Raw genomic sequence first — 12,883 nt, 5'->3', positions numbered from 1 at the left:
ATTTTGTGCCGTTTCAGTTATTTATTTTGATATTTGCAGCCACGGTGGTGCAGCGGTTAGCATTGCCACCTCACAGCAAGAGGTTCTCCAGTTCGATCCTCGGCTGGGGTCCCTTCTGTGCAGAGTCTGCATGTCCTTCCTGTGGTGGAGTGGGTTTCCTCCAAGTGCTCCGGTTTCCTCCCACATCCCAAAGACATGCCGTAGGTGGATTGGATACTCTAAATTGGCCCTAGGCATGAGTGCATGCATGTGTGCCTTCTGTGGAAGGTTGGGTGCCGGGCTGGCAACTCGACACTGTAAAACTCCACTGCTAATCATGAGCAGACAGGTATTCCTCTGTGGTGAACCCTAACCAGGAAAAAGCCGAAATAAGAAGATTTTGATATTTTTTATATTGTTACTTCTTTAGTACTAGTGCAAATGAGTTGCTTTGTACCCATGACATCTATAAAAGAAAAGTGTTTCTAAATATAATGCAGTGTAACTGAATGAATCATTTTAGTACTTATCAAAATATACATAGATTGGTTCAAATTGCACAGAAAAAGATTAGGAAACTGTCCAGCAAATAATACATATTTTGCAGAAACATCTTCTGTAACAAATGTTAAAACTACCTATAAACTTCAACTTTGGCATTATTTAAGTGTTTAATCCTATGTACTATGCATAAAGTCAAATAAAGCTTATCATTTGGGAATGATGGAGAATAATAAGCTATTAAAATTGTAAAGCATTATCTAGGATAAGTACCGTCTGAGAACTAAAGCAACAATGGTAACATATACTGTAAATGAAAACTATGGGTACTAAAACAAGACTGTGCTCTCAACAATCAAAAACTGAGCCTGGATTCAATACTTATGGAGTCACCAGTCCATGCAGACACATACTCACAGATGAACAAATGCATCCTCTACACTGTGTTTAGTGCTGAGTCATTATCCTGATTTACAAACAAAAACTCAGCAATGTGCAACATCGTTCAAAGGAATGACAAAGTGTTAATCACAGTTATCCCCAACAACTTTATATGTATCCTGGACAGAAGAGGCCTTTCTCCCACTGTAGCAGCTTGTGATAGTAAAGACACTTGTCCGCTGCTCAAATGTTTGTAATCCCACAGTACAAAATGAAAATCACTCGCTTACCTGAGGTCATACACAAGAAATGTAAGAATTGAGTCAGATACAAATTGTTTCATTTTAATTGAAAACAACCTCTTACACAGACTATTTTCATCACTACAGTTTTTGACTCACCACCATTTTATGACTGTACTAGTAGTAAAATGAAATGATAACACTTCACAATCGATAAACCAATATTGAATCAAAATACAAAATTATGCTTAATGATTCTTGGAATCATGAGTGGACAGGTATTCCTCTGTGGTGACCCCTAACCAGGAAAAAGCTGAAAGAAGAAGATTTTGATATTTTTTATATTGTTACTTCTTTATGTCATGGGTACAAAGCAACTCATTTGCACTGTTCTTCTCTCTAAACGTTGACTTATCAGAAATGATATTATGACTGAGGAACTTTCTATGATATTTTGTAGTAGAACATGTAGAAAGATAACATCTAAAATTTCAAAATTATTTCTGTATGCCTCTCTCGGATATATATATATATAAATATATATATATATATATATATATATATATATATATATATATATATAGGAGTTGTTTTCTTACAGTCTTCAAGCTTCTTAACAGTTGATAGCACTATATAATATTTTTGTTTTTTAATGTAACAAAATAATGCAATATGCTTCATTTGCTTTATAATTTGTTTCAGAGGTCCCAAAAACAGACAGGACATTTGAAGAAAGACTCATCTTCAAAGCCTTCCTTCTGAAATTTGTGAATGCATACACACCAATATTTTATGTTGCTTTCATCAAGGGCCGGTATGTAATTTGTTCATCTTTTAATATGGATGTTTGACATCTCTACTATCTTCATAACATAGTGGTAATACCTGAGACTTAGAAGATGAAAAATGGAATGTCAAAACTTTCTGGAATTTAATATTTGTATGCCAAGAGTGACTGTGGATGAATTTTTCTGTATTACCAAATTTAGAATTTGTTTCTGCACATTCTCAGTTCACATCAGCCTGCTGAAGACACCTTAAAATATTCTGATTATAAATTATGCTGTAACACACTGATTAGCAAGTTGTTAAAAAGTAAGGCATCATCTATGGGTGTAGGTTTTGTAACAACCCAAAGCATTATCTTGCACATTGTCTTCTGTGACTTATTGTTTTCTATACTAATTAAAAATTAACTTTTACTAATAACCAAAAAAAAATAAAAGCAAGACACTTGGTTTAGCAAGGTACACTGTTTTTTAATGGATTCATGCTGATTTGTTGAAAGCAGTTTTAGTGAATGCAAAGAAACTGAATACATCTCAACCAAAAACCACCTTAACCCCCACAAAATGATATAAACCAATTCTGAGGTCTTACAGCAGTAGAGAAAAAGGCAATCTCCCACTGCTGATGAAAGTAGTTTTGGTGTACTGCATCCGATTTCTGAGTTCACAAAACTATCTTCAAAGAGATGAAATGCTAACCTTTTGAACTCATATACAGTAGTTCATACATAAAAAAGCTATTGATGTAATAAAAGTCAGCAGTTCTGGTTTGTGGCTTTAAATGAGGATAATTTGGGTAGTTTTAAAATGAGTGTCGTTCTCATATCAGCGCAATTACTAGATGGCATAACTGTTATTTTCACTGACAACTAGATAGCAAAATGTCAGAAAGTTTTTTAAGGAAATTAGTAACATCACTATAGAGCTGTCAAAAGTCTTGTGTGTATACCTATGATATCATACATCACTTTACATTTGCTGAAATAGGGGTTAATTAAAAAGGGCCATGAAAAACTTCTTTCAGTTTGCAAATATCATCTGACATACATTGGTCCTAAGTTTATTTAGATGAAATTATGACAAATTTTTCACACATGCCACTAGCCACAGATACTTTGAACTGTCCTTAGCAGCAGTTCTTATCCACTGACTTATTTCATCTTTAAACAGATGGATTATTATAATTTAATTATTATAATTCAAGGGCTGCTTCAGTTAGTCATTAAGCTGCTTTTTTAAGAGATGCTGTAAGGAATCAGATATACTAATGAACGCATAGTACCAATCTGGCAGTTGGTGTCGAGGGCTAAGGCAGCGAACTGTAGTTCTTGGGGTACAGAATTTGATTTCTGCAGCCTTCAGTTACCTACTGTATGACCCTGAGCAAATCACTTAACCAGACACTGATTTTGGAGGGGGGGGACAACAGGGAATTTGGGCTAAGCTCAATGACTACTTCTATTCCAAGCCTAGTAACTACCTATGAATGGGTATTTAGAGATTTTCAAATGTTGTAGGCTAGTCTACAGCAAATTAATCTACAAATATTAATAAATCAGATCACATGCAAGTAAAAATACCAAAATGTTGTACAACTTTGCATTTTGCTATAGACCAACAACTTCTGTTATCAATGTTATTGTTGTGTATAGCATTAAAGACCATAACTGGGCAGCTTTTGTGAGTGAATGTGTAAGCATGTAGTGGGAGAGATGTTTATTAAATGGGAAGATGCCAAAATGGAAACATAACTGCATGAATTAATCATCTCAAGGTCCTTTTCTCATATATGTATCAGTGATTTAGCTGTGTACAAAAATACAAAATATTAAGCTGTACGTTTCAGTTAAAATGAATCAATGTATTATTTTTCTTCTGTCAGCTGTGATTCAATAAATAGCATGCAACAGCTCAAGCCTTGAAGTGGGTGGCCCATTCAAATCTATGTGCTGGGTTGAAGGTGGTAACTCTCTGGGTAGTACACCAATCTGGAATATCATACACTGTCACGATGATCTTTGCAAATTTTGCATAAGCATTATGTACCTCATTTCTAAACTGGTAAGGCAAAATGGGTATCATATGTTGTTTATCTCACGTAGGAGACTGTGGCTGTGGTAGGGCACAGTGGGTGTTGTATGTTTATCTCCAGTAGGAGACTGTGGCTGCGGTAGGGTACAATGAGTGTCATATGCTGTTTATCTCCAATATGAGACTATGGGTGTGGTAGGGAACAATGGGTGTTGTATATTCTTTATCTCAAGTAGGAGACTGTGGCTATGGTAGGGCACAATGGGTGTTGTATGTCATTTATCTCAAATAGGAGACTGTGGTAGGGCACAATGGGTGTTGTGTATTGTTTATCTCAAGTAGGAGACTATGACCGTGGTAGGGCACAATGGGTGTCATATGTTGTTTATCTCCAGTAGGAGACTGTGGCTGTGGTATGACAAAATAGGTGTCATATGTGTTTATCTCCAGTAGGAGACTATGGGTGTGGTAGGGCACAATGTGTGTCATATGTTGTTTATCTCCAGTATGACACTATGGCTATGGTATGGCACAATGGGTGCCATATATTATTTTTCTCCAGTAGGAGACTTGTGACTGTATCATGGGAATCTAGATGGGAGATTAGCATAACAACTGATGGCAGTTTGACTGGGTTAGGCATTTGAATCACCAAGTGGCAGGAGGCTGTAGGCATATATTATTGAATGGAGGTAGATGGTAGCTCCATTTGTTATCCATATAGTCACCATCTACAAAGCACATGGAGTTTTCCAGCTGATCATCTGTGGTAGTGAGAAATGTATCAGGGAGGTAGTTGCCCCCGGTTTACTATCAATACTGTGAAAGGCAAAACATTTGCCATTCGCAATACCAAAATAAACCACCAAACCTGGAATCTTGACTCCTATACAATGTCAACCCAAATAATCGACAAATTTAAGTCGACATTGTCACAGAAAACATCACGTGATGTCCATATAGGAGCTAATGTATCAAACTCCTATATGACATATCACGTTTTTGCAGGGGGGGGGTCAAGCCCCCCACACCCCCTGCTAATAATATATTCCAACTCCGAGATTGCATTACAGTGGGGGTATGGATGAATTTCCAACCCTCACTGTACCGCGATCTCCATGCAGCTTGTCGAACACACTTATGCGAATGCACTACTGCATTTGCATAAGTATGTTCAACAACCCCATAAACTTGATATTGTGCAAACAACAATTTGATTTTCGGCAGCATACATGCCAACAGCTTGTCGTTCGCACAAGTGATAGTAAACCAGTTGCCCCCTTGTATACAGCTCTCATTAGACCAGTTATAGAATACTGCACCCTGTTCTATAACCCATTCATATTCCATTTGATTCAATTGGAGGGGGTACAAAGGAATTCAAGGCTCGTCTTGTAGTGAGAAAACTACAGTAACTTTCTCTGTTCTCTGTCTAGTATCACCTACTTAGAGGAGACCTATGGGAGATATACGGAGCATTATCTGAAACCCTTGGCTTAGACCATCTCTCTGGTGACCTGAACACAAAATGGCACATGTTCTCATTAAAAATTAATATCAACCATAATAAAGTGAATTCCATGCCTCCTCTTAATTAAACAAGAAAATGCTTTCATTCCATACTTTCAAGAAAAAATAAAATGAGAACAAGTGTATCTGTAAGTTTCAGTATGTGATCTGGGACATCAGGATCCCTGATAGCTAGTAGACCCTGGGTTTATTCAAAAAAGTTATGCACATATAATAAGAAACTACTCAATGCTGTATATAATTGCAAGCAACATTCAGCTGAAGACTTTAGCACCCTAATACATCCTAACATGGTTAGTGACTGCTGTCCTATTGCAATCTAATTAGTATACAGTTGACTTCAAATCATACTGTACATTTATTAGACAGGTTCATCGCTCCACTAACTAAAAAAAAAAAAAAAAAAAAAAACAATACCATGAGCTCAGTCACCTAATGTAAACTGGAAGTAATAATGATGTAAATCTATTTTAGTTTGGCTCTTGAAAATATCATTAACATTTTAAACACCACTCATGAAAGGGATAGCACTTGAAAACAATGTGTGTTAGGCACTTACAAAGGCAGATAAAGGATTGCAATCTAGTAAAAACAGATAAAACAGAGTAACTACAAAGGAATCAGCCAGTACAATCTAATCACTCAAAAGGTTTTTGGAAAGCTAATCCGCAGTGATGCAATGGTAGCATTGTTGCCTCACAGCAAGAGGTTCTCCCATTCGATTCCCGGCAGGAGTGTGGGGAGTGCCTTCTGTATGGAGTCTGCATGTCCTCCCTGCGGTTGGGTGGACATTCGAAAGACATGCGTAAATGGGTGTGCCTTCGTTGAAGGTTGAACATCGAGCTGGCACCTCGGCGTTCGTGAAAATCTACTGCCAGTCATTACCGGACCGGAGTCCCGCTGTGGCGACCCCTAACCGGGAAAAGCTGAAAGACAAACAACAACATTAAGGCCTTTACAGGTTCTGTTTGTGAATCCTTAACCAAACACAAAACTAATTACATGTAACCATACAGAAAGCTTTACATGGCTCAACCATGTTTGGGTCTGTTTCATTGAAGTTGAGTCTTCTATAGACACCAACACTTCTAACAATATTCCTCATGCAACAGGATTAAATGCTAATCTATTAAATAACTTCTTTTATAGAGATGTTTAAATCAAAGTGCCTGAAATATACTCAGAAAGTTGCAGAAGGATATTGGAACACAGAAATGACATAATAGCTTTTATTGGACCATAGATTTTTGCAATTATTTGAGCTTTTGGGCTAGCAGGAACCCTTCAACAGAAATTAAGATACAGTGCTTAAGTATCCACTTATGCCTAGAAAAGGAAGTACATAATTTCTTTCTTATCGCCTAAAAATATACTTCAACATTTTAGATGTGTCAATATGCACCTGTTCAAACACTTTTTCACCAAAAATAAAAACAAAACAAAAACAAACGGGGCTTAAATTGTATTATTCTGTCAGACCTATTAATCTTTTGTAGGTCCAGTGATATAAACACCTGCTTAAGGGAGCTCAAGTCTCTTTTGTGAAATAAATAAAATATATTGGAGGGACAGGAATGTATCACTGAGAATACCTCTTCAATGGAACTGTCTTCCACTCCACATATAGCACTTCCCTAACTCTAGTTACTCTATTCAAATGTAATTTGGATGGGTAACCAGAAAATAACCCGTAGTTTAGCATTATTGTCCCTCAAGTCCTTGTTTTGCCCAGATCCATGTTATCAGTATTTAAAATATAAAGGCTAAAAAACGTGAATGTAAAGCTAAGCTTCTTATGATCTTATGATCCCTAGAGATTAATAGCCTAGTTAGTGTGTGTGTGTATATATATATATATATATATATATATATATATATATATATATATATATATATGGTTTACCATCAGAAACCTGACTCCATCGAATGATGGGATCATCGGCCTACTTCCACAAAACCGGCAATGTCGAATTCTGACATTGTCGAAATATGACTCACTGTAAACCTTGGAATGGGCTTTAACAGGGGTCGAGATGGGGGTGAGATTTGTACTTCGACAATGTCAGGTTCGACATTTTCACCATTCAGCCTTCCGACTTCAACATTATATACAAGATTAATAGCCTAGTTAGCATGCTAGCATATGTATATATATATATATATAATACTTGCAAAGCTTACAGAATAATATCTCATTCAGAATAGTTCAAAAATTGTGGCCCTGGTACATGTTCCAAGGAAAATGCTGGTTGCAGGCAAACGTAGACCTCATCAGAAACTAAAGTGAATAGAAATTAAGATGTCCTTACTAGCCCGATAGAAAATACATATGTACAACAAACAGAATGAGTAAATAGTATGGCTACGAATATGAAGCCGAGCAAGGCAGACATATGTATTGAGAGTAAGCTTCTGATATGGGGACACTAAAGTGGTCAGCAAAGAGTAAAGAAGTAAATAAATGACTGGCAAAGACCCTCACTGCCACTGTGCTACCTTTGTGCAGTCAGCGTTTCTGCCACTGAAGGAGCCAACTGGAAAGGGAGGCCAATGAATGGATTATGCCCACTTGGCTTTTCAGGAGAAAAGTTTGTGGGTGCATGTGTCGGAGATGCACTTATGTGCAGGTATTGTTCTGGTGGAGAAACAGAACAAACATACTCTGTATATTCACCAAATAAGAAGGGGGGTACATTTCTAGAGTTACATTATTTGTTATTTTGGATATAAAAAAAAGTGTACACACCCCTGTTAAAATGCCAAGTTTTTGTGATATAAAAAAAAAATGAGACCACAATAAATAATTTCAAAACTTTTCCCACCTTTAATGTCACCTATATAACCTGTACAATTCTACTGAAAAATAAACAAATCTGTTAGGGGAAAAATATAGAAAATAAAAAATGTACAATAAGCTTGTTACATAAGTGTGCATACCCTTAAACTAATACTTTGCTGAAGCAGCTTTTGATTTAATTACAGCTTTCAGTCTTCTTGGATAGGAGTCTATCAGCATGACACATCTTGACTTGACAATATTTGCCCACTCTTCCTTGCAAAAATGCTCCAAATCTGTCAGATTTTGAGGGCATCTCTTGTCCACAGCCCTCTTCAAATCACCCCAGAGATTTTCTATTGAATTAGGGTCTGGGCTCTGGCTGGGCCATTCCAAAACTTTAATTTTATTCTGGTGAAGTCATTCTTTTGCTGATTTGGATGCATGCTTGAGGTCATTGCAATATTGAAAGGTGAAATTCCACTTGATCTTTCTAGCAAATGCCTGAAGGTTTTGGGCCAAAAGTGATTGGTATTTGTGAACTGTTCATAATTCCCTCCACCTTGACTAAAGCCCCAGTTCCAGCTGAAGAAAAGCAACCCGAAAGCATGATACTGTCACCACCATGCTTCAACGTGGGGAAGGTGTTCTTTTGGTGATGCGAAGTGTTGTTTTTGCACCAAATGTACCTTTTGGAATTGTGGCCAAAATGTTCAGCCTTGGTCTCATCAGACCATTACATATTTTCCCAAATGCTTTTGGGAGACAATGTATTATTTTGCAAATTTTAGCCAACCCCATAGCCCAGACATATGGAGAATACGGGAGATTGTTGTCACATGTAGTACACAACCAATACTTGCCAGAAATTCCTGCAGCTCCTTCACTGTTGCTGTAAGTCTCTTGGCAGCCTCCCTGACCAGTTTTCATCTTTTGGAGGGACATCCAGTTCTTTGCAGTGTCACTGTTGTCCTATATTTTCTCTACCTTTTGATGACTGTCTTCACTGTGTTCCATGGTATATCCAATGCTGTGGAAATTTTTTTGTACCCTTCTCCTGACAGCTTTGTAAGCTTTCTGCAAACCATGGCTTTTGCTGTAGCAGGCAACTGAGTAAATGTCAGGAAAATCCTACTAGAACAGCTGAACTTTGTTTGAGATTAATCAGAGTCTCTTTAATTGATGGCAGGTGTGTACCTAAGAAGACTGAATGCTGTAATTAAATCAAAACTTGCTTCAACAAAGTATTACTTTAAGGGTGTGCACACTTATGCAACCAGCTTATTGTATGTTTTATATTTTTTTATATTTATTCCCGTAACAGATTTGTTTTTTAATTTAATTGTACAGGTTATAGGTCACGTTAAAGGTGGGACAAGTTTTGAAATTATTTATTGTGGTCTCATTTTTTTATATCACAAAAAGCTGGCATTTTAACAGGGGTGTGTACACTTTTTAAATCTACTGTATATGCAGTATCCTGCAGACTGCTAAGAGGTGACCTGTGTTTATCATACAAGGCATCCTCAGAATTAATACTGATAGATTTATTGAATATCAGCAAGTCCAATGACTTCAAAAATCTGTCTAGGAATTTAAATCTATTCTATAACATCAACAGAATGGTTTGGAGGAGCAGGTATGTCTCGCAGAGGATACCACTGCTCTAGAACAGACTCCCCATCCACATAAAACAAAGCTTATCCCTGTCCATATTTAAGTGCAAAATGGATATTTGGATGGGTAATAGAAAGTTTGCCACAGGACTGTTCTTCTTTACTACTAAAGAGCAGAGGCAACTTCTAAATGCTTTTATCTCACTCATAGGTCCCGTCAAATTATCTACGGTATCATCCCAGTTATTCTCACTAGGGATAATATTATATTACTGACCACGGGATGGGTAAGGCCAGTCTAACACCAAATGGGATAGGTTAACTGAAGTACCAAAAGGGAAACTGACTAGGCTTATAAAGACCCACAAGGGCAGCTAGCCAATACTTATCTATGAACCCATGACAGCAGTACAGTCCTCCTACCTTCCATGTCACCTTAAAGGCCATCTACCATTCTTTTCAACTACGCTTTCCTAATTCACCCATTGTTCAGCCTGTCTACCAAAATTTCAGCAGTTATGTCACTCACAAGTTAATTTCCTTCATAAATATCATATGCATACCTTCACTTATTAATGTAGATAACCTCCTATTTTTTCATATTTCCTATGCTCCCATATTCTATGTCCCCAGCCTAGGCCCATGATTTTTTCTTTTTTGGGTACACTTTTTACAGTGGATAGTGCTTTTGAATGAACAATTGATTGTATTTTCAGAAAACAATGAGCTTCCATTGTATAATAAAAATATTCCTTTGTTTCAGTTTTTCTTGCAAATACAGTGTTAGATTTTATGACTGCTTGCTTTTGTTCAAAAATGTCTACTATTTTATAGTAATGTACCTTGCTCAAACTATATTTTTCACAACTGCTTTATTTCCTGTTCTACTAGGTTTGTTGGCCGTCCGGGAGACTATGTGTATTTATTTCACTATTTCAGAATGGAGGAGGTAATAGAATCATCTACCATTGTTTTACCAGAGCAGGTTATTACTATTTGTCCCTGTAATCCTAAAGGCTTGTTTATTCCCCTTTTAGTGTGCTCCAGGTGGTTGTTTAATGGAACTCTGCATTCAACTCAGTATTATAATGTTGGGCAAACAGCTAATTCAGAACAACTTGTTCGAAATTGGTATCCCGTAAGTAACTGTCTTAAATATGTTATTAAATAACATATAATTTAATAATAATTTGTCATCTAAATAATATTCATTTTATTTTGTCTAAGACAACTGTGCTGATGTTTTATTTCTTCTCTTCAAAAGATATTAACCAAATCCTGCAGCTGTTATGACTGACATATCATATGATAATATGATTTGCCCATGATTAAAAAGTAATTATATGCATAAAATTATGTGAAAATAAATATTTTCCTTTTTGTAAGCTAGGGTAATGTTACCAGGTAAACATGAATATTCTGAAGCAGACTTTTTAAGAAAACCAAAAAAAAAACAATCTTGTATTAGCTGTAAAAGGAGTGGATGTATGTGCTGGAAAAAACAAATTATTCTACTAGGAGCTACCTGCTCAGAAAACCAAAGTCAACAACTATTTCTGCTTGTTTCCAGAACTGTCACCAGTTCTATTACTTCTAACATCATGTTACATTTTCCAGAATCATCTCCTTCCCGATCTGAGCATACAACCCAGTACACACGAGACCTGACATGCTACTGGCTCAGTAATTTGCATACAACTGCCCAGAAACTTTTGTCCCCTTATCTTATATACCCTTCTATTTTTACTTCGTATATTATACTGCAATAAATAGCACATTTGACATGAAACCCTTGTTTTACAGATAATAGTACCTGTTCTTAAATATGTTTTTGAATAGGAAAAATCTAATGGAATCAAAACAACAAGTAATGAATTTGATCCACACAAAAAAGACTGAAACCAGGAGCCAGCAGGAATAAATAGATGAATAGGTATACAGTTACTCCAAAACAAAGGGAATCCTTGATGTCAGAGTCCACACTTCTTTATTGCAACACAGTAAATGCAAACGCTTTCCTCTCTGTCAGTTCAGAGACTTTATCAAGATACATCCTGTAACTGTATACCTATTCATCTATTTATTCCTGCTGGCTCCTGGTTTCAGTCCTTTTTGTGTGAATTTAGTTTATTTCATTTGTGCTGAAGTAATGAATTTGGTTGTATCCTACATTTTTAAACAAGATATACCAGATTTTGTATAAGTTGAATAAGGTCCGTCAGATGTTAACAGTACAAAGAAGAGGCTAGTTAATCAGAACTTATAAAAACATCAGTGATATCTCATTGCATTAAGGAAGACATTTGCAATGGTGGAATTACTTCAGATATGCTTACATTTCCTCCTAACAGACTTTTTTAACATAGTAACTAAAACAAGGGAATCAGGATCTAATTAAATTGAAATGAATAAAGACAGTGCAAAATCGTTAAGTAAAACTCTCCTTTCACTGCTATTACAGCAACACCTAACCAGTACAATCTCATGACAGCAACATTTATGGATATATTATGTACACAGTGTAAAATAAATGTACAATAAAGCTGTGGAGGATCGCTGAACACAATATGCAGTTTACTAGCAGCCTCTTTCCAAATGTTTTCAAAGACATTTTCCATGTAAGTCCAGTTTTCAATGCAATATACTAAGTCTTCCATCTAAATTTAGCTAAAATTAAGTTTTTATTCCCCTTATGGGCTGTAGTTTGAATCCCAACACTGCCATGAAAAATGATTTGAAAGTAATCACCAGTGGGAACATTTTTACTACTGGACGTGAAGCTCTGCTCAGTGATGACATTCATTGCAAAAATTCAGACCGTGAAGTACATTTCACTGCAATTATGGTCAGTGATAGTGGTCTAATACTTTACTGTTGTCAATCATATATATGTGGTTGTATGAACTGCTGCCATTAACATGCCAAGTCAGTAATGTGCAAAAAGCAAACTCTAAAAGTGACCATCATTAAAGTTGACAATTATAACTCTGAAAGTGACCATCTATTAAAGTTATGATAATTATAACTACACTTCTTGAT

At 36.3% G+C, this 12,883-nt stretch overlaps 1 protein-coding gene across 5 annotated transcripts in view; it reads left to right on the top strand.

Moving 5' to 3' along the window:
• Positions 1 to 12,883, top strand: part of ANO1 (anoctamin 1) — a 1,045,885-nt gene that overhangs the window by 911,535 nt on the left and 121,467 nt on the right. For all 5 annotated transcript variants that reach the window (XM_044082585.1, XM_044082589.1, XM_044082584.1 and 2 more), the window contains 3 exons: positions 1,806 to 1,917; positions 10,736 to 10,793; positions 10,882 to 10,982. In XM_044082585.1, coding sequence (XP_043938520.1) covers positions 1,806 to 1,917; positions 10,736 to 10,793; positions 10,882 to 10,982 — 271 coding nt within the window. The remainder of the gene's footprint in view (positions 1 to 1,805; positions 1,918 to 10,735; positions 10,794 to 10,881; positions 10,983 to 12,883) is intronic.

The sequence above is a fragment of the Protopterus annectens genome, chromosome 9.part0 (genome assembly GCF_019279795.1).
Source record: "Protopterus annectens isolate FY-2018-M chromosome 9.part0, PAN1.0, whole genome shotgun sequence".
In the NCBI taxonomy this organism is placed as follows: domain Eukaryota; kingdom Metazoa; phylum Chordata; order Ceratodontiformes; family Protopteridae; genus Protopterus; species Protopterus annectens.
This window is presented reverse-complemented; position numbering and strand designations above follow the sequence as displayed.